The 23,151-nt window shown below is 51.8% G+C and overlaps 1 protein-coding gene across 2 annotated transcripts in view; it reads left to right on the forward strand.

Annotated features, from left to right (window-relative positions):
- LOC140393611 (laminin subunit beta-3-like) overlaps window positions 1-23,151 on the forward strand; it is a 112,837-nt gene that overhangs the window by 12,942 nt on the left and 76,744 nt on the right. For both annotated transcript variants that reach the window (XM_072479878.1, XM_072479879.1), the window contains exons 4-9: window positions 4,133-4,259; window positions 17,254-17,327; window positions 18,829-19,014; window positions 19,289-19,352; window positions 20,271-20,470; window positions 21,656-21,776. In XM_072479878.1, coding sequence (XP_072335979.1) covers window positions 4,133-4,259; window positions 17,254-17,327; window positions 18,829-19,014; window positions 19,289-19,352; window positions 20,271-20,470; window positions 21,656-21,776 — 772 coding nt within the window. The remainder of the gene's footprint in view (window positions 1-4,132; window positions 4,260-17,253; window positions 17,328-18,828; window positions 19,015-19,288; window positions 19,353-20,270; window positions 20,471-21,655; window positions 21,777-23,151) is intronic.

The raw sequence follows: 23,151 nt of genomic DNA on the forward strand, positions 1-23,151 counted from the left end.
GCTACCGTGCTGCCCTTGAGAACAAATAAATCTACACTATATCATTTAACCGTAATCCATGTACCTATCCAATAGCTGCTTGAAGGTCCCTAATGTTTCCGACTCAACTACTTCCACAGGCAGTGCATTCCATGCCCCCACTACTCTCTGGGTAAAGAACCTACCTCTGATATCCCTCCTATATCTTCCACCTTTCACCTTAAATTTATGTCCCCTTGTAATGGTTTGTTCCACCCGGGGAAAAAGTCTCTGACTGTCTACTCTATCTATTCCCCTGATCATCTTATAAACCTCTATCAAGTCGCCCCTCATCCTTCTCCGTTCTAATGAGAAAAGGCCTAGCACCCTCAACCTTTCCTCGTAAGACCTACTCTCCATTCCAGGCAACATCCTGGTAAATCTTCTTTGCACCTTTTCCAAAGCTTCCACATCCTTCCTAAAATGAGGCGACCAGAACTGAATAGTTACTTTGCATCAGTCTTCATGGTGGAAGACACCAGTGAGATGCCAGAGCTCCAGGAGAACCAGGGGGCAGAGGTGAGTGCAGTGACCATCACTAAGGAGAAGGTTCTGGGGTAACTGAAAGGTCTGAAGGTGGATAAATCACCTGGACCGGATGGACTACACCCAGGGTCCTAAAAGAGATAGCTGAGGAAATTGTGGAGGCATTGGTGGTGATCTTGAAGGAATCACTGGAGGCAGAAAGGGGCCCAGAGGATTGGAAAGTGGCTAATATAACACCGCGGTTTAAGAAAGGAGAAGGCAGTAGATGGGAAATTATAGGCCGGTTAGCCTGACTTTGGTCATTGGAAAGATTTTAGAGTACGTTATTAAAGATGAGATCGCGGAGTATTTGGAAGTGCACGGTAAAATAGGACTGAGTCAGCACGGCTTCGTCAATGGGAGATCATGTCTGACAAATCTGTTAGAGTTCTTTGAGGAGGTAACAAGGAAGTTAGACAAAGGCGAACCAGTGGATGTGATTTATTTAGATTTCCAGAAGGCCTTTGACAAGGTGCCGCATAGGAGACTGTTAAGGGTAAAATCCTGGCTGACTGGCAGAAGGCAGAGAGTGGGAATAAAGGGGTCTTTTTCAGGATGGCAGCCGGTGACTAGTGGTGTGCCTCAGGGGTCTGTGCTGGGACCACAACTTTTCACAATATACATTAATGATCTGGAAGAAGGAACTGAAGGCACTGTTGCTAAGTTTGCAGATGATACAAAGACCTGTAGCGGGACAGGTAGTATTGAGGAAGCAGGCAGGCTGCAGAAGGACTTGGACAGGCTAGGAGAGTGGGCAATGAAGTGGCAGATGGAATACAATGTGGAAAAGTGTGAGGTTATGTACTTTGGAAGGAGGAATGGAGGCATAGACTATTTTCTGAATGGGAAGATGCTTCGGAAATCACAAACGGAATTGGGAATCCTTGTTCACGATTCTCTTAAGGTTAACGTGCAGGTTCAGTCGGCAGTTAGGAAGGCAAATGCAATGTTAACATTCATGTCAAGAGGGCTAGAATACAAGAGCAGAGATCTGGGGCGTCATTCTCCGACTCCCCAGCGGGTCGGAGAATGGCCGTTGGCCGCCGTGAATCCCGCCCCCGCCGGTTGCCGAAGTCTCCGGTACCGGATATTCGGCGGGGGCGGGAATCGGGCCGCGCCGGTTGGCGGGCCCCCCCGCTAGATTCTCCTGCCCGGATGGGCCGAAGTCCCACCGATAAATTGCCTGTCCCGCCGGCATAAATTAGAGTACCTATTTACCGGCGGGACAAGGCGGCGTGGGTGGGCTCCGGGGTCCTGGGGGGGGCGCGGGGCGATCTGACCCCGGGGGGTGCCCCCACGGTGGCCTGGCCCACGATCGGGGCCCACCGATCCGCGGGCGGGCCTGTGCCGTGGGGGCACTCTTTCCCTTCCGCCTCTGCAACGGTCTCCACCATGGCGGAGGCAGAAGAGACTCTCCCCACTGCGCATGTGCGGGAAACTGTCAGCGGCCGCTGACGCTCCCGCGCATGCGCCGCCCGGGGATGTCATTTCCGCCAGCTGGCGGGGCGGAAATCCCTCCGGCGCCAGCCTAGCCCGTCAATGTTGGGGCTCGGCCCCCAAAGATGCGGAGCATTCCACACCTTTGGGGCGGCGCGATGCCCGTCTGATTGGCGCCATTTTGGGTGCCAGTCGGAGGACATCGCGCCGTTTGGGGAGAATTTCGCCCCAGGTTCCTTGTAACCACGGGTGGGATTCTGTAGGAATCAGCGGGGCGGGCAACTCCAGCATCGAGGAGTGGGGTGAATCACTCCGGCGTCGGGCCGCCCCAAAGGTGCGGAATCCTTGGCTAGGCCGGCGCCAGAGTGGTTTGCGCTGTGCCGGCCGGCGGAGATGGGGATTGGCACCACGCCAACTGGCGCCGAAGGGACTCCGCCGGCCGGCTCGAGTTAATGCGTGCGTGGGAGCGCCAGCATGTGCTGGCATCATCCCAGTACATGTGCAGGGGGGGTTCATCTCCGTGTCGGCCATCGTGGAGGATCACAGCGGCCGACACGGAAGAATAGAGTGCCCCCTCAGCACCGGCCCGCCCGCAAATCGGTGGGTCCCGATCGCGGGCCAGGCCACCGTGAGGGTACCCCCCGGGGCCACATCCCCCCGCACCCCCCCGAGGACCCTGGAGGCCGCCTGCGCAGCCAGGTCCCGCTGTAATATATGCTGGCGGGACTGGCCGAAAACAGGCGGCCACTCGGCCCATCGAGGGCTGGAGAATCGCCGGGGCGGGGTCGCTGCCAGCAGCCGCTGACCGGCGCGGCGCCATAAACCCCCCCCGCCAAATCCCCGGCGCCAGAGAATTCGGCAGCCGGCGTGGGCGGGATTCACGCCGCCCCCCAGCGATTCTCCGACCCGGCGGGGGGTCGGAGAATCCCGGCCTATCTCTCAGTAATTCCACTAAATCCACCAAATGAGGGCTGGTTTAGCTCAGTGGGCTAGACAGAATAAGGCCAGCAGCGTGGGTTCAATTCCCATACTAGCTGAGAATTCTGAATTCTCCCTCCATGTACCCGAACAGGCACCGGAATATGGCGACTAGGGGCTTTTCACAGTAACTTCATACTTGTGACAATAAAAGATTATTATTATCATCATCATATCCTTCTGTCTCTATTTGTGTTGTTAAATCATTTTTATTCTGAATGCTCCCTCCCCCTATTCATTTTAAAGCCCTATCTACAGCCCTAGTTATGTGATTCGTCAGGACTCTGGACCCAGCATACTTCAGGTGAAGGATGTCCCATCGGAACAGCTCCCTCCTTCCCCATTTCTGGTACCAAGGTCCCATGAGTTCAAACCCATTTCTCCCACACCAACCTTTGAACCACACATTTACCTCTTTAATCTTTTTGACTCTGTGCCAATTAGCTCGTGGCACAGGTAGTAATCCGTAGGTTATTACGTTTTTGGTTTTGCTTTTTAATTTAGCTCCGAGCTGCTCATATTCCCTTAGCAGAACCTCTGTCCTTGTTCTACCTATGTCACTGGTACCTACGTGGACCATGATAACTGGACCTTTCCTTTCTCACTCCAAATTCTTCTGCAGCTGAGATGAGATATCCCGAACCCTGGCACCAGGCAGGCAACACAGCCTTCGGAATTCTCGATCCTGGTCACAGAGAACAGTCTCTATTCCCTTAACTATACTATCCCCAACACAATTGCATTTCTTTTTTCTCCCCCACACTTGAACAGCTCCCTGTACCACGGTGCTGGGGTCAGTTTACTCATCCTCCCCACATTCCCGTTCCAGTCCACACAGGGAACAGGAATCTCAAATCTGTACGACAAGGAAAGGGACTGAAGCTTCTTCAACCCGAGCTTGAAATATCCCCTGCACAATCCCATCTTTGACTATTGCAACATTCCTATATTAAATAGATCATCGGGTTAAGGTACAGACCAATTCTTGTTTACTTTAGTGCACTAATGGTTCATGAATTACAGCAATTCTGTGCCAACAGCACTTTAGCTGAAGGCGAAGACTCAATAAAGAATGAATAAAACATTCATCTTTTTATCATTTGTAGGGGAAAAAAGAGACTATCTTATAAAAAGTGAAATAATCCAGTGAAATGACTTTTATTTTGTGCCTCAGGATGTACTGCAGTGCTGCGTGTGTGATTCTAGGAATGAATACAATCCTGTATATTTCACAAACAGCTATCGAATTAAGAATGTGGTTCCTTCAGGTGCATTGAGGAGCTGGTGGCAATCAGAAAATGGTAAGATTAGCATTTATTTTATTTAAAGAGCACAGTTAAAAAAGGCATCATGTTTTCATGGAATTCTATTCCTATATTGACAACCTCATACCAAAATGACCCTGTTCGAAGCAGAACCAGAATTCGATAGTTTTGAAGTGGGTTCAATTGTTGGAATTGCCAGCAGCACACCAAAGTCCTGTACTGTAGCAGACAATTTATTAACTCTGAGGTCAAGGTCATTAGCTCAGCCTCCAGATATTTAGTTTATTTCATTATTCTGTAACATAAGGGCCCATTGCATAATTTTGGCTTCACACAAAAAGTCTAGCCATCTTGGAAACTGTGAATGTCCGTGAGGACTTCCCTGAGAAATGGCCTGATAGCCCCAACAGAGGGGAACATCGGGCCTGTTAGACTAAGCTGACTAACTTTTGAAGCCTGCTCATTCTCATTGGTTGAGCTTCATCAATTGTCAGATGTGCAGTGGGTTCAATGGCGAATGCATCTGAACAGATATATACACAGTTGACCAGGAATGATTTGGGGCTGGCTTGCAGATGGGAAAGGGCTGCTGGGTTGACCATTGCATTTGGGAAAGGAGACACATGGAGAAAGTTTTGTCCTCTGGCATCGCATCGCACTCAACTGAAAACAATTATGGAATTTGATTGGAAAAGGTAAAGTTCAGTGAGATATTAGCTGGGCAGACAAATCAATAAATACATCACTGGGTCAACAGGAAGAAATCTCCAAATATGGCATTGAAGGGTGGAATCTCAGGTCACCTCAGCGCTCATCATCCAATTAAGGGCAGTTGGTGGGAAAGCCCAATGGGAGGGGGGCGCAGGCCTCCAGCTGGCAGACTCACGGGAGGAGACAGGTGATGAAGAGGGAATGCACAAAGAGGCCTCAAAATGGAGACCCGGGAAGGCCACAGATTTCTCACATGATTCTAGAGCTAGAAAATGTTACACTAACAGAGAGCAGTGGGTCCATAAATAGATTTAAGCATCGATCAAAGCAGGAAAAATCCAACTTGCCCCATTATCCCATCATACGCTCTCGATCATACGCAAAGTGAAGAAAAGTGTCATCAATAGTGTTCTCAAGCAACACTTACTCTCTAATAACCTGCTGACTAATACTTTGGAAATCTTCCATCAGGACCACATGGTTCCAGAACTCATTGTAGCCTTGGCTACCGTGCCACCGTGCTACCGTGCCACCATGCTACCATGCCACCGTGCTACCGTGCAACCATGCCACCGTGCTACCGTGCCACCGTGCTACCATGCCACCGTGCTACCGTGCTACCATGCCACCGTGCTACCGTGCCACCGTGCTACCGTGCAACCATGCCACCGTGCTACCGTGCCACCGTGCTACCGTGCTACCATGCCACCGTGCTACCGTGCTACCATGCCACCGTGCTACCGTGCCACCGTGCTACCGTGCCACCGTGCTACCGTGCAACCATGCCACCGTGCTACCGTGCCACCGTGCTACCGTGCTACCATGCCACCGTGCTACCATGCCACCGTGCCAACGTGCCACCGTGCAACCGTGCTACCATGCCACCGTGCAACCATGCCACCGTGCTACCATGCCACCGTGCCACTGTGCTACCATGCCACCGTGCCACTGTGCTACCGTGCCACCGTGCCACTGTGCAACCGTGCTACCATGCCACCGTGCAACCATGCCACCGTGCTACCATGCCACCGTGCCACCGTGCAACCATGCCACCGTGCAACCATGCCACCGTGCTACCATGCCACCGTGCTACCGTGCCACCGTGCTACCATGCCACCGTGCAACCGTGCTACCATGCCACCGTGCTACCATGCCACCGTGCTACCGTGCTACCATGCCACCATGCCACCGTGCTACCATGCTACCATGCCACCGTGCCACCGTGCTACCATGCCACCGTGCAACCGTGCTACCATGCCACCGTGCTACCATGCCACCGTGCTACCATGCCACCGTGCTACCGTGCTACCATGCCACCGTGCTACCATGCCACCGTGCTACCGTGCTACCATGCTACCATGCCACCGTGCCACCGTGCTACCATGCCACCGTGCAACCGTGCTACCATGCCACCGTGCTACCATGCCACCGTGCTACCGTGCCACCGTGCTACCATGCCACCGTGCTACCATGCCACCGTGCAACCGTGCTACCATGCCACTGTGCTACCATGCCACCGTGCTACCGTGCCACCGTGCTACCATGCCACCGTGCAACCGTGCTACCATGCCACTGTGCTACCGTGCCACCGTGCAACCGTGCTACCATGCCACCGTGCAACCATGCCACCGTGCTACCATGCCACCATGCCACCGTGCAACCATGCCACCGTGCAACCATGCCACCGTGCTACCATGCCACCGTGCTACCGTGCCACCGTGCCACCGTGCCACCGTGCTACCATGCCACCGTGCAACCGTGCTACCATGCCACCGTGCCACCATGCCACCGTGCCACCGTGCCACCGTGCTACCATGCCACCGTGCCACCGTGCCACCGTGCCACCGTGCTACCGTGCCACCGTGCCACCGTGCCACCGTGCTACCGTGCCACCGTGCTACCGTGCCACCATGCCACCGTGCTACCATGCCACCGTGCCACCATGCCACCGTGCTACCATGCCACCGTGCTACCATGCCACCATGCAACCGTGCTACCGTGCCACCATGCCACCGTGCCACCATGCCACCGTGCCACCATGCCACCGTGCCACCATGCCACCATGCAACCGTGCTACCGTGCCACCATGCCACCGTGCCACCATGCCACCGTGCCACCATGCCACCGTGCCACCATGCCACCATGCCACCGTGCTACCGTGCCACCATGCCACCGTGCCACCGTGCCACCATGCCACCGTGCTACCGTGCCACCGTGCCACCATGCCACCGTGCCACCGTGCCACCATGCCACCGTGCTACCATGCCACCATGCCACCGTGCTACCGTGCCACCGTGCTACCATGCCACCGTGCTACCGTGCCACCGTGCTACCATGCCACCGTGCTACCATGCCACCATGCCACCATGCCACCGTGCCACCATGCCACCGTGCTACCGTGCCACCATGCCACCGTGCCACCATGCCACCGTGCTACCGTGCCACCGTGCCACCATGCCACCGTGCTACTGTGCCACCGTGCCACCGTGCCACCATGCCACCGTGCCACCATGCCACCGTGCTACCGTGCCACCGTGCCACCGTGCCACCGTGCCACCGTGCCACCATGCCACCGTGCTACCATGCCACCATGCCACCGTGCTACCGTGCCACTGTGCCACCGTGCTACCATGCCACCATGCTACCATGCCACCATGCCACCATGCCACCGTGCCACCATGCCACCGTGCTACCATGCCACCATGCCACCGTGCCACCATGCCACTGTGCCACCATGCCACCGTGCCACCATGCCACCGTGCTACCATGCCACCGTGCCACCATGCCACCGTGCCACCGTGCCACCGTGCTACCATGCCACCGTGCTACCATGCCACCATGCCACCGTGCCACCATGCCACCGTGCTACCATGCCACCGTGCCACCGTGCCACCATGCCACCGTGCCACCGTGCTACCATGCCACCGTGCCACCATGCCACCGTGCTACCATGCCACCGTGTCACCGTGCCACCATGCCACCGTGCCACCATGCCACCGTGCTACCATGCCACCGTGCTACCATGCCACCGTGCCACCGTGCTAGCGTGCTACCATGCCACCGTGCTACCATGCCACCGTGCTACCATGCCACCGTGCCACCATGCCACCGTGCTACCATGCCACCGTGCTACCATGCCACCGTGCCACCGTGCCACCATGCCACCGTGCTACCATGCCACCGTGCTACCATGCCACCGTGCCACTGTGCCACCATGCCACCATGCTACCATGCCACCGTGCCACCATGCCACCGTGCCACCGTGCCACCATGCCACCGTGCTACCATGCCACCGTGCTACCATGCCACCATGCTACCATGCCACCATGCCACCGTGCCACCGTGCCACCATGCCACCGTGCTACCATGCCACCGTGCCACCGTGCTACCGTGCCACCGTGCTACCATGCCACCGTGCCACCGTGCCACCATGCCACCGTGCTACCATGCCACCGTGCTACCATGCCACCATGCTACCATGCCACCATGCCACCGTGCCACCGTGCCACCATGCCACCATGCTACCATGCCACCGTGCCACCGTGCCACCGTGCCACCATGCCACCGTGCTACCGTGCCACTGTGCCACCGTGCTACCATGCCACCGTGCTACCGTGCTACCGTGCCGCCGTGCTACCGTGCCACCGTGCCACCATGCCACCGTGCCACCGTGCTAACGTGCTACCATGCCACCGTGCCACCGTGCTATGGTGCTACCGTGCCACCGTGCTATGGTGCTACCGTGCCACCGTGCCACCGTGCTACCGTGCCACCGTGCCACCGTGCTACCGTGCGACCGTGCCACCGTGCTAATGTGCTACCATGCCACCGTGCTATGGTGCTACCGTGCCACCGTGCTACCGTGCCACCGTGCTACCGTGCCACCGTGCCACCTTGCTACCATGCCACCGTTCTACTGTGCTACCGTGCCACTGTGCCACCTTTCCACCGTGCCACTGTGCTAACGTGCTACCATGCCACCGTGCTATGGTGCTACCGTGCCACCGTGCCACCATGCCACCTTGCTACCATGCCACCGTTCTACTGTGCTACCGTGCTACCATGCCACCGTGCCACCGTGCCACCTTGCTACCATGCCACCGTGCCACCGTGCTACCGTGCCACCGTGCCACCATGCTACCGTGCTACTGTGCTACCGTGCTACCGTGCCACCGTGCCACCTTGCTACCGTGCCACCGTGCCACCTTGCTACCGTGCCACCGTGCCACCGTGCCACCTTGCTACCGTGCCACCGTGCCACCTTGCTACCGTGCCACCGTGCCACCGTGCTACCGTGCTACCGTGCCACCGTGCCACCGTGCCACCTTGCTACCGTGCTACCGTGCCACCGTGCCACCGTGTCACCTTGCTACCGTGCTACCGTGCCACCGTGCCAGAAGTAGGCCATCCAGCCCATCAAGTCTGCACCAACCCTCTGAAATAACATCCTACCTAGGCCCACGCCCCCACCCTATCCCGTAACCCAATAACCCCACCTACCCTTTTGGACACCAAGGGGCAATTGAGCACGGCCAATGCACCTAACCTGTACATCTTTTGGCTATGGGAGGAAACCGGAGCACCCGGAGGAAACCAATGCAGACCCTGGGGGAACGTATAAACAGTGACCCAAGGCTGGAATTGAACCCCGGTCCTGACCTTGTGAGGCAGCAGTGCTAACCACAGTGCCGCTGCAGCTTTTGAAGGCATATAGCCAGAATGTCTGACAGCAGTCAGATCTTTCCTGTAAAGCAGTGTCAGGAGATTTCTTCCTCAAAGAATATCTCTGTAAACAAGTATTCCTCTGTGCCATTGCTATTTAAGATGGATTGAGAGCTGCGATGGTTGTTTATTAAGGGTATTGTATTCACTGTATTGAGTAGCATTGTTTAAGGAGTAACTAAGCTATTTTCTGGTGTGATGCTAAAGGTTTTAATACTATGTTAGTAAAGTTTGTTTTAAAATACCATGGGCTGGATTTCCAGCTGGCGGGATCCTCCATTTCATCAGCAGCGCACTCACGCCTGCGGATTTCCCACAATGGGAAACCCCATTGGCCGGCTGCTGGGATGGGGAATCCTGCTGCCAGCGGGGAAGCACCGCAACAGAAAATGGTGGTACGGAGAACATAGAACATAGAACATCAAAAAATACAGCACAGAACAGGCCCTTCGGCCCACGATGTTGTGCTGAACCTTTGTCCTAGATTAATCATAGATTATCATTGAATTTACAGTGCAGAAGGAGGCCATTCGGCCCTTTGAGTCTGCACCGGCTCTTGGAAAGAGCACCCTACCCAAACTCAACACTTCCACCCAACACCAAGGGCAATTTGGACATTAAGGGCAATTTATCATTGGCCAATTCACCTAACCCGCACATCTTTGGACTGTGGGAGGAAACCGGAGCACCCGGAGGAAACCCACGCAGACACGGGGAGGACGTGCAGACTCCGCACAGACAGTGACCCAAGCCGGAATCGAACCTGGGACCCTGGAGCTGTGAAGCAATTGTGCTATCCACAATGCTACCGTGCTGCCCTTGAGAACAAATAAATCTACACTATCATTTTACTGTAATCCATATACCTATCCAATAGCTGCTTGAAGGTCCCTAATGTTTCCGACTCAACTACTTCCACAGGCAGTGCATTCCATGCCCCCACTACTCTCTGGGTAAAGAACCTACCTCTGATATCCCTCCTATATCTTCCACCTTTCACCTTAAATTTATGTCCCCTTGTAATGGTTTGTTCCACCCGGGGAAAAAGTCTCTGACTGTCTACTCTATCTATTCCCCTGATCATCTTATAAACCTCTATCAAGTCGCCCCTCATCCTTCTCCGTTCTAATGAGAAAAGGCCTAGCACCCTCAACCTTTCCTCGTAAGACCTACTCTCCATACCAGGCAACATCCTGGTAAATCTTCTTTGCACCTTTTCCAGAGCTTCCACATCCTTCCTAAAATGAGGCGACCAGAACTGTACACAGTACTCCAAATGTGGCCTTACCAAAGTTTTGTACAGCTGCATCATCACCTCACGGCTCTTAAATTCAATCCCTCTGTTAATGAACGCGAGCACACCATAGGCCTTCTTCACAGCTCTATCCACTTGAGTGGCAACTTTCAAAGATGTATGAACATAGACCCCAAGATCTCTCTGCTCCTCCACATTGCCAAGAACTCTACCGTTAACCCTGTATTCCGCATTCATATTTGTCCTTCCAAAATGGTCAACCTCACACTTTTCAGGGTTAAACTCCATCTGCCACTTCTCAGCCCAGCCCTGCATCCTATCTATGTCTCTTTGCAGCCGACAACAGCCCTCCTTGCTATCCACAACTCCACCAATCTTCGTATCGTCTGCAAATTTACTGACCCACCCTTCAACTCCCTCATCCAAGTCATTAATGAAAATCACAAACAGCAGAGGACCCAGAACTGATCCCTGCGGTACGCCACTGGTAACTGGGATCCAGGCTGAATATTTGCCATCCACCACCACTCTCTGACTTCTATCGGTTAGCCAGTTCGTTATCCAACTGGCGAAATTTCCCACTATCCCATGCCTCCTTACTTTGTGCAGAAGCCTACCATGGGGAACTTTATCAAATGCCTTACTAAAATCCATGTACACTACATCCACTGCTTTACCTTCATCCACATGCTTGGTCACCTCCTCAAAGAATTCAATAAGATTTGTAAGGCAAGACCTACCCCTCACAAATCCGTGCTGACTATCCCTAATCAAGCAGTGTCTTTCCAGATGCTCAGAAATCCTATCCTTCAGTACCCTTTCCATTACTTTGTCTACGACCGAAGTAAGACTAACTGGCCTGTAATTCCCAGGGTTATCCCTAGTCCCTTTTTTGAACAGGGGCACGACATTCGCCACTCTCCAATCCCCTGGTACCACCCCTGTTGACAGTGAGGACGAAAAGATCATTGCCAATGGCTCTGCAATTTCATCTCTTGCTTCCCATAGAATCCTTGGATATATCCCGTCAGGCCCGGGGGACTTGTCTATCCTCAAGTTTTTCAAAATGCCCAACACATCTTCCTTCCTAACAAGTATTTCCTCGAGCTTACCAATCTGTTTCACACTGTCCTCTCCAACAATATCGCCCCTCTCATTTGTAAATACAGAAGAAAAGTACTCATTCAAGACCTCTCCTATCTCTTCAGACTCAATACACAATCTCCCGCTACTGTCCTTGATCGGACCTACCCTCGCTCTAGTCATTCTCATATTTCTCACATATGTGTAAAAGGCCTTGGGGTTTTCCTTGATCCTACCCGCCAAAGATTGTTCATGCCCTCTCTTAGCTCTCCTAATCCCTTTCTTCAGTTCCCTCCTGGCTATCTTGTATCCCTCCAATGCCCTGTCTGAACCTTGTTTCCTCAGCCTTACATAAGTCACCTTTTTTCTCTTAACAAGACATTCAACCTCTCTTGTCAACCATGGTTCCCTCACTCGACCATCTCTTCCCTGCCTGACAGGGACATACATATCAAGGACACGTAGCACCTGTTCCTTGAACAAGTTCCACATTTCACTTGTGTCCTTCCCTGCCAGCCTATGTTCCCAACTTATGCACTTCAATTCTTGTCTGACAACATCGTATTTGCCCTTCCCCCAATTGTAAACCTTGCCCTGTTGCACGTACCTATCCCTCTCCATTACTAAAGTGAAAGTCACAGAATTGTGGTCACTATCTCCAAAATGCTCCCCCACTAACAAATCTATTACTTGCCCTGGTTCATTACCAAGTACTAAATCCAATATTGCCCCTCCTCTGGTCGGACAATCTACATACTGTGTTAGAAAAGCTTCCTGGACACACTGCACAAACACCACCCCATCCAAACTATTTGATCTGAAGAGTTTCCACTCAATATTTGGGAAGTTAAAGTCGCCCATGACTACTACCCTATGACTTCTGCACCTTTCCAAAATCTGTTTCCCAATCTGTTCCTCCACATCTCTGCTACTATTGGGGGGCCTATAGAAAACTCCTAACAAGGTGACTGCTCCTTTCCTATTTCTGACTTCAACCCATACCACCTCAATAGGGTGATACTCCTCGAACTGCCTTTCTGCAGCTGTTATACTATCTCTAATTAATAATGCCACCCCCCCCCACCTCTTTTACCACCCTCCCTAATCTTATTGAAACATCTATAACCAGGGACCTCCAACAACCATTTCTGCCCCTCTTCTAGCCAAGTTTCCGTGATGGCCACCACATCGTAGTCCCAAGTACCGATCCATGCCTTAAGTTCACCCACCTTATTCCTGATGCTTCTTGCGTTGAAGTATACACACTTCAACCCATCTCCGTGCCTGCAAATACTCTCCTTTGTCAGTGTTCCCTTCCCCACTGCCTCATTACATGCTTTGGGGTCCTGAATATCGGCTACCTTAGTTGCTGGACTACAAATCCGGTTCCCATTCCCCTGCCAAATTAGTTTAAACCCTCCCGAAGAGTACTAGAAAACCTCCCTCCCAGGATATTGGTGCCCCTCTGGTTCAGATGCAACCCGTCCTGCTTGTACAGGTCCCACCTTCCCCAGAATGCGCTCCAATTATCCAAATACCTGAAGCCCTCCCTCCTACACCATTCCTGCAGCCACGTGTTCAACTGCACTCTCTCCCTATTCCTAGCCTCGCTATCACGTGGCACCGGCAACAAACCAGAGATGACAACTCTGTCTGTCCTGGCTTTTAACTTCCAGCCTAACTCCCTAAACTTGTTTATTACCTCCACACCCCTTTTCCTACCTATGTCGTTGGTACCAATGTGCACCACGACTTCTGGCTGCTCCCCCTCCCCCTTAAGGATCCTGAAGACACGATCCGAGACATCCCTGGCCCTGGCACCCGGGAGGCAACATACCTTCCGGGAGTCTCGCTCGCGACCACAGAATCTCCTATCTATTCCCCTAACCATTGAATCGCCTACAACTATTGCTTTTCTATTCTCCCCCCTTCCCTTCTGAGCCCCAGAGCCAGACTCAGTGGCAGAGACCTGGCCGCTAGTGCCTTCCCCCGGTAGGTCACCCCCCCCAACAGCATCCAAAACGGTATACTTGTTTTGAAGGGGAACGGCCACGAGGGATCCCTGCACTTTCTGCCTGTTTGGTTTTTTCCCCCTGACTGTAACCCAGCTATTCTTGTCCTGTACCTTGGGTGTGGTTATCTCCTTGTAACTCTTCTCAATCACCCCCTCTGCCTCCCGGATGATCCAAAGTTCATCCAGCTTCAGCTCCAGTTCCCTAACACGGCCTTTGAGGAGCTGAAGTTGGGTGCACTTCCCGCAGGTATAGTCAGTGGGGACACCGGTGGTATCCCTCACCACCCACATCCTACAGGAGGAGCATGTAACTGGCCTAGCCTCCATCCCCTCTTACCTGACAGAATATAGCTGCCCTGTGGACTAACTAGATCTCCGCCCTCCGACCCTGCTCCCAGTCAGCTACACTTCCTGTAAACTCCTGGCTCTCTTTGCACTCTTTGCGGAAATGTCGGAAACAAAATGAAAGGAGCACCTTACCCCCTCCTCACCTAACTCCCTCGGTCACCAAACTCTCACTATCGCACTCAAATGCACCAAATTCAGCACTCCCTCGGTCACCAAACTCTCACTATCGCACTCAAATGCACCAAATTCAGCACTCCCTCGGTCACCAAACTCTCACTATCGCACTCAAATGCACCAAATTCAGCACTCAGTGCAAACAAAGTCTGCACTGTAGGGGATCACTTTTATACTGTGAATCTAGCCTCTGAAAACTGGCCTAATCCAATTAACTAATTAACAAGCTCCAGCTACAAGTACCTACAAGTAGAAGCCTGTTTAAAGCATTTTGAAAATTCACCTTCTTCTAAACCAAACAGCAACTTTTAAGTTAATTAACTAAATAAAAGAAAGACTAAACTTTAGATAAAAATGAAGCCTTACACTCCCTCGGTCACCAAACTCTCACTATCGCACTCAAATGCACCAAATTCAGCACTCAGTGCAAACAAAAGAGAATCCCGCTCCATCTCCATATTTCATTGCAAACCCACTCCTGGAGCGAATTATCCTTTCCTCACAGTGTTACAAAATTAAAATAACATGGGCAGGATTCTCCCCTACCCGGCGGGGCGGGGGGTTCCGGCGGGATGGAGTGGGGGGAACCACTCCTTCGTCAGGCCGCCCCAAAGGTGTGGAAATCTCCACACCTTTAGGGGCCAAGCCCTTACCTTGAGGGGCTGGGCCCGCGCCGGAGCGGTTTCCACTCAACCGGCTGGCGGGAAAGGCCTTTGGTGCCACGCCAGCCGGGGCCGAAAAGTCTTCACTGTGCGACGCGGGTCCGTGCATGCGCAGGGGAGGGGGTCTCTTCCGCCTCCGCCATAGTGAAGACCATGGCGAAGGCGGAAGAAAAAGAGTGCCCCCACGGCACAGGCCCGCCCACCGATCGGTGGGCCCCGATCGCCTTGTCCCGCCGTTCAAAAGGTGGTTAATCCACGCTGGCGGGACAGGCATTCCAACAGCGGGACTTCGGCCCATTGCGGGGGTGGGCCCACTGACCGGCACGGTGCGATTCCCGTCCCCGCCCACCGGCGCGGATGATTCCCACCCCCGCGGAATCTCTGGTGGCGGAGACTTCGGGACACGGCGGGGGCGGGATTCACGCCAGCCCCCGGTGATTCCCTGACCCGGCGGGAGATTGGAGAATCCCGCCCCATATTGGGGTTGGTGTCCAGTGTCCGAGTCACTGATGGTATCTGGTCTGGGATTGGAATATCAGACACAGGGGGTGGGATTCTCCAACCTCCCGCTGGGTCGGAGAGTCGCCGGGGGGTGGCGTGAATCCCGCCCCACCACCCTGACGCCAGCTGCCGAATTCTCTGGCACCGTTTTTTTGGCGGAGACGGGAATCGTTCTGCGCTAGTCGCCGGCCGCTGGCAGTGGCCCACCCCGGCGATTCTCCGGCCCGCGATGGGCCGAATGGCCGCCCATTTCCGGCCATTCCCGCCGACGTAAATCAATGGGGGGACCTGGCTCTACGGGCGGCCTGCAGAGTCCTCAGGGTGGCGCGGGGGGATCTGGCCCCGGGGGGTGCCCCCACGGTGGCCTGGCCCGCGATTGGGGCCCACTGATCCGCGGGCGGGTCTGTGCAGTGGGGGCACTCTTTCCCTCCGCACCGGCTGCTGTGAACCTCCGCCATGGCCGGCGCGGAGAAGAACCCCGCTGCGCGTCTTCCTGCGCTGCTGGCTGTTCCTGGCGGTGGTGCCAACGGCACGCACAGCCTCTGCCACCGCGCCCAGGCCTGGTTAACGTTGGCGGGTGGCAGCCTCCATCCCACCCCAGGAAACAGGGTGACCTGCCTCCCTCCACGGCATCCAGCAGTGTCTCCAGCTTTGCATCGACGAATCTCGGGCTGCTGCTCGGGGCGACATTTTCTTGGCTGGAATGAGAGTGTGTGGGGAATGGGGTGATTCTCTGCAGCTTGTAAGGCTCTTGAGTGTCAATCTTGACCCTGGTGAATAACACGGCGGCATGCGTTGGAATTGCACTAGTTCCAAATGGTGCCGTGCTAGTCCATTAGGATGCCTTGAATCGGCCCAGGACCGACGCCCTTATCGGGGCCGTAGGACACCCGCAATTCAGTCCCGGCGTCAACACATAGGGTGCGATTTAACTAATGAGGAACAAAATCCCATAGCAAGCGCAGCGCCGATAAACATCTGGCCACACAACGCAACTCCCGTTGTAAAAGGGGCCAAGGTCACACATCGCCCTGTTTTTTACACCAAGGACCCCAAAGTGACTCCTGACCACCCCAGCCTGAACGTACTATGGGATGGTCCCCACATCCCCCCCCCAACACCCACACAGGGCATCCCCAGTCACATGCATGCACGCAAGTAATGCCAGCTTGGCACCCTGGCAGTGCCACCTGAGCACCTTGGCAGTGCCATTCTGGTATCCAGGTGGCACCAGCAGTTCCAGGCAGCTCCCTGCCCAAAGAGCATTCTGCTGTGGGCCTCCGTTCTCTATGGGAGACCCCCCACAATTACCACTCCGTCAGGTCCCTGTTTGTGGGGACGAGTGCCAAGCAACGCTTGCCCGTGGTCTCCAAGGCGAAGGGGATTAATCCTAAATCATGTACCTCAGAAATCTGCACATTAAAGTGAGACGAGCTGTCGAGCTCTAATCTGCAGATTTGCCAAAAATTGATCCCGCCCCCTGCCCTTTGTAAATTACTTCTGTGCTGGAACATATTTGATTGATTTCTTCTGACACTGTCTCTATCTTTACATTTACAGATCTGGATCAAGTGTACATACAGTTAGACATGGAAGGGAAATTCCAACTTAATGATATTCTTCTAAGATTCAAGGTAAACACTCTTTAATATATTTGCCGTGTGGCTGTTTTCTGTTCCACTATTATTTTCTTCTTATATTCATACAGCCCTCAGCTTGATAATCGGATAGAACAATACCAGACAATTATTGATATCGCCACAAAGGCAACTGACTCACATTTGCTCACACTTCTCAGGGTGAGAAGTCACCAACTTGCTCTCCATCCGACAGACATTTTGGTCCAACATTATCGGTTACAAGTGGCGGGATTTTCCAACCCCCCGCCGGGTCGGAGAATCGCCGGGGGGCGGCGTTAATCCTGCCCCCGCCGGCCGCCCAATTCTCAGGCACCTGAGATTCGGCGGGGGCGGGAATCGCGCCGGTCGGCGGGCCCCACCCCCCCCCGGCGATTCTCCGGCCCGCGATGGGCCGAAGTCCCGCTGCTGTAATACCGGTCCCGCCAGCAGGAATTAAACCACCTCCCTTACCAGCGGGACCAGGCGGCGCGAGGGTGCTCCGGGGTCCTGGGGAGGGCACGGGGTGATCTGGCCCCGGGGGATGTGCCCCCACGGTGGCCTGGCCCGCGATCGGGGCCCACCGATCCGCGGGCGGGTCTGTGCCGTGGGGGCACTCTTTCCCTTCCGCATCGGCCATAGCCTCCACCACGGCCGGGGCGGAGGTGACACCCCCCCCCCGCGCATGCGCGGGATGACGTCAGCAGCCGCTGACGCTCCCGCGCATGCGCGGACTTCCGCTGGCCGGCAAGTCCCTTCGGCCCCGGCTGGCGTGGCGCCAAAGGCCTTCCCCGGCGGGACAGCAACCACTCCGGCGCGGGCCTAGCCCCTAAAGGTGAGGGCTTGACCCCTAAAGGTGCTCCGCACCTTTGGGGCGGCCCGACACTGGGGTGTTTCCTGCCATTCCATTCCGCCGGGACCCCCCGCCACGCCAGGTAGGGGAGAATCCCGCCCAAGAAGCTGAAGTGCAAATGTCAATTGAGTTCGGAGTTCAAACTCAGACCTTAAGAAATTCCATTTCTAACATTGCTGCTCTCTCAGCTTATCAGAAACACAGAGGAAATATCACTTACAAATGTCCCTGAAAATCCATGTACAATGCTGGAGTACAAAGCAGGGGTTTCTGGTTTCAGTATTCATTGCTCACTTGATAGCAACCAAAGACTTTGACCCTTCTGAATAGTGCTGAAAGAAACATATACATTAATGTATGACTGCTACTCTGATACTATTTCCAATTGTGTCCTGGTCCATTCTACTTGCAATGTGCCCTTGCTGGTCATCGTTGATTTGTAATATGCTATTGGCCAATGTCAATACTGTCCCTTCCTTGACCTATGTTGGTTCCCTCTTCCTTCACTGACTGAATCAATGCTTCCAGCTCTTTTTTTTTAGCCATGCTACTTTGAGGTAGGATATTTCAGGGAACAATGGTCAGACATTATCAACTTGGTTATCTTTACACAAATGCAATCATCTTAACAACTTTTTATTTTTTCTGATCTATTTTTACCTTTAGTCTCCACGGCCGGCAGCCATGATGATTGAGCGCTCCACAGATTTTGGTCAAACCTGGAAACCGTACCAGTATTTTGCTGATGATTGCGCTGCATCCTTCCCTCAAATCCAAACAGGGCAACCCCACAGCTTTGATGATGCGCACTGTCAAGTACAGCCCCGGAATCAAGATTCATCAGATGATCAGGTACAGCCACCAGCAATAGACTGAGAATCACAACTAAACATTGTCAACCTATATTCTCAGAATCACATTGTACTTTCCAACTATCCACATTCTTTTTCATTTGGGAAACACATGTCTGGTTTATAAGCTGTAACATGTAAATCAATGAGCGATATAATGTCACGAATATCAGCAATTTTATTTGTTGAATATGTTGCTAAATTACAACCTGTAAAAACTAGTACTAATTAAACAAAGCATTTTGACATTCTCTTCTTTCCATTTTTGATTCCAGGTTACATTTAACCCACTCAAGCTGATTGATTACATTAGTGGTACAAAAAGTGACAAGATTAACAGTAAGGCACTTCTTTAACCTAATAAATCCCAATTAGTGTTTATGATCTCTCAACTTTTAAATTAACTCTGAGTTTTTTGATGCTTCCATAAAGAGGTACAGTAATCAGAATAATTAGAACTTCTGTTTATCAATAGTGAGTTCCTACTCACATGTTTGCATTGGTAGAGAAACTGCTGAATATATCAATAAGCTTCCTGAACAGATATGGATTTCTGATTGAATTTTTTAGATTAGAAAATTGTTTCAAACAACCTTACAGGTTGTTTTCAAGTCAAACTATTGAATCTTTATTACATTGTTCAATGTTGTAGAACTGTTTCTTCCCCCTGTTGCTGCTAATGAACCATCAATAACCTTGAGATAATGTAAGGTTAGAGGTTAAATAATTAGGGCCAGGGAACACAATTTTAGTTTGAAAATCAATCCTTATTTTTATGTACTAGTTTAATGATATAATTTATGGTTATATAACAAAACTGATGGGAATTCGAAAAGTAGAAAAAGAATTGCCTGGGCGATCGGCTGCCAGATGCATAACCGAGGTACCCAGTGACCACTCACAGGAGAGTGGAATGACAGTTTAACCTGGAACACAATGGCAGTTATCACCATGAATGTGAATGGAATGAACTTATAATGGAAAATGTTGACATCCAAATGATAACAGGAAGGTGTACTCAGAACGTGCAAATAGACTTATTGTAGATAAGTTCTGTTTGTTTACTTGGTGTGAGGGGTGTATATATTCTGCTTAAATGCCTCACCCTATTGCCTTGATACTTCAAAACTTGCAAAAAGACTATTATTCAATAATAAATCTCGCTCACTGTCGTGATTTAAAATGCATTCTTATAGCTTAATCATATCCAGGAGAATCACAAGATCATGTAAACAAACATTGTTTCTCTGTCCTTAGACATAGCACCATTTACAAACCTGAGGATTAATTTTATCAAACCATACAAACCAACTTTATCCCATGAGCTTCATAATGTCAATCATTTCTATGCTGTGTATGACATGAGGTTTCAAGGCAGCTGTTTCTGTAATGGCCATGCATCCAGTTGCACCTCGGAAGATAACTCTGTGGAAGCCCCCCAAGGAGCAAGAAAAATGGTGAGAATCCCATTATTATTCCGTGGTCTTATTTCAATTTACTGCAGAAAAAAGCTACAGACGAACAATCTTTATTGTACACCTTTGCACACTTTGTCGAAAGCACTGGCCACTACCCTGCCTTCATGTACAAAACAATTTAATTGGATGTTATTTCAGAATAAGGTTCACAAACTGTGGAAATGGAAAGGAAATTCACAGAGATGCATTAATAAGATCAAGAGAAAAATTGTATAAGAGAAGAAATATGAAACCCAATTCCACCTAGAATACCAAAGAGAAAATGCTGGAAAATCTCAGCAGGTCTGGCAGCATCTGTAGGGAGAGAAAAGAGCGAACGTTTCGAGTCCCGATGACCCTTTGTCAAAGCTTTGTCCGCCTAGAATACCATGTACTAATTTGCAACTTATGAAAACAGCAATGTTGTTTCCTAAGGCTCACTCCCAGCTCAGCAAACACCCCTTTCCTCTTCACTAAAGCCTCTTGGTCTATTGAAGAAACCATTAGACATGCAAATTGAAGAATACAGTGGAAATTCAAGTCTTCCACACTGTTTACAATCAGGACTCAATTGGAGAACTATCTAGGGAGTAAAAATAATTTCAAGACAGTATTCCCATTTTCTTTCATTCTCAAAGTAAGAAATGCTGCTATCTCAGCAGTTCAGGGATTTCAGATTGCATTGAGGAAAAATTACACTGATGGAAATGGTACTCCTCGGTGCCTGGACCACCCGCCCACCAGGTAGGGGAGAATCCAGCCCCTGATTTTTGTTCCATGTATGAGACTGACCCTAAATAGAACGTGATTCAAATCAAAATAAACATTTCACGCACCACTTTCTGCGTAGAATTCGCCAGCATTTCCTGCTCGTGAGATTTTCTAGTCCTGACAACGTTGCCCCGTGCCACAGAACGGACAAGGAATGTAAATTGCCAACAACATTGGCCGGACCGAAAGCTCCCGCTGCCGGCCACTGGCAAGGTGCCTCTGCTGTGGGAAAACCTACCATGGGGTGGGTGAATTCTGCCCATGAGTATTTATTGTAATGCAGTTTAAATGCTTTCAAATAATGGAAAGATTTGCACAGATGCCCACTACAGATTGTTCAGAATTTGAGATCTCTGCTGCTTGTATGTATTTTTATAGTTGTGTTGCCAATAACTCACAGTCCATTTCTTTTAGATTCAGGAACAATGTGTCTGTAAGCACAATACTGCCGGTAGAAATTGTGAGGTGTGTGCGAGCTTCTATAATGACCAACCTTGGAAGCCAGCTGATGATTACAACACCAACCAGTGTAAAAGTGAGTAATTAGCTCAACCCTTTCTGTGACCCCAGGAAGAATTTCCTGGATTTAGAGCAGGTAGCAATAATACGGATTTCCAACATCCCATTAGGAAATAGTATTTTAGATGGGTTAGTAGATTGTCAAACATTCATCGTTCATTGCCAAAAATTAGTACTGGGCTATACTTTCATGATATTTGACTATAGGGGTGGGGGCTGCATGGTAATTAGAGGATGGAGGCACTGTCCTGTCTCGCCCACCCTCCCACTCAACATCTGGTCTTTGGACTGTGGGAGGAAACCGGAGCAGCCGGAGGAAACCCACGCACACACGGAGAGAATGTGCAGACTCCGCACAGACAGTGACCCAAGCCGGAATCGAACCTGGGACCCTGGAGCTGTGAAGCAATTGTGCTATCCACAATGCTACCGTGCTGCCCAATGTATGGAGGCACTGTCCTGTCTCGCCCACCCTCCCACTCAACATCTGGTTCTATGCCTGATAAATTATTCCTCTCACCAATGTGTTAACACCCTTTATATCCCATTTTAGGGGTAATACTATAATTTCTTACTCCATTCAGGCACCAGGAGCACATCTGGAATTTGGTTACAATTGCTCCTGCATCTACAACTAACAGAATCAAGGAATGGAATATCTTCCTATTTAATTCCCACATGCTTAGCGAACAGTTTTATAAAATGTTCACTTATAAACTCCAGTTTTATATACAGTTACATGTGGGGCTGGATTCTCTGCTCTGACGCACCACGTTTCTGCTTCAACCCGCTGGTGGGATTCTCCGTTACGTCAGCTGGTCAATGGGGTTTGATATTATGGGCTGCCCCATGCCGTCTGGAAACTTCGGAGAATCACGGTGGAGAATCCCGCCCATGGTATATTTCAATAATTTTGTACTGGAAATAACTCCACATCCTGGTGATAACAGTCCTTATTTTTCAAATAGAACAGCAGATAGGGCAGCACAGTAGCACAAGTGGATAGCATTGTGGCTTCACAGCGCCAGGGTCCCAGGTTCAATTTGCGGCTTGAGTCACTGTCTGTGCGGAGTCTGCACGTTCTCGCCGTGTCTGCCTGGGTTTCCTCCGGGTGCTCCGGTTTCCTCCCACAGTCCAAAGATGTGCAGGTTAGATGGATTGGCCATGATAAATTGCCCTTAGTGACCAAAAAAGGTTAGGAGGGGTTGTTGAGTTACGGGGATAGGGTGGAAGTGAGGGCTTAGGGGGGTCGGTGCAGACTCGATGGGCTGAATGGCCTCCTTCTGCACTCTCTGTTCTATGTTCAGGATACTGGCAGGGCCTTAGATCAGAGTTTGGGTTTCTAGGCATGTTGTCACAGCACCGTAGTTTCCTGGTCATGGAGATGGAAG

This window comes from Scyliorhinus torazame, chromosome 17, assembly GCF_047496885.1.
Source record: "Scyliorhinus torazame isolate Kashiwa2021f chromosome 17, sScyTor2.1, whole genome shotgun sequence".
Classification (NCBI taxonomy): Eukaryota; Metazoa; Chordata; class Chondrichthyes; order Carcharhiniformes; family Scyliorhinidae; genus Scyliorhinus; species Scyliorhinus torazame.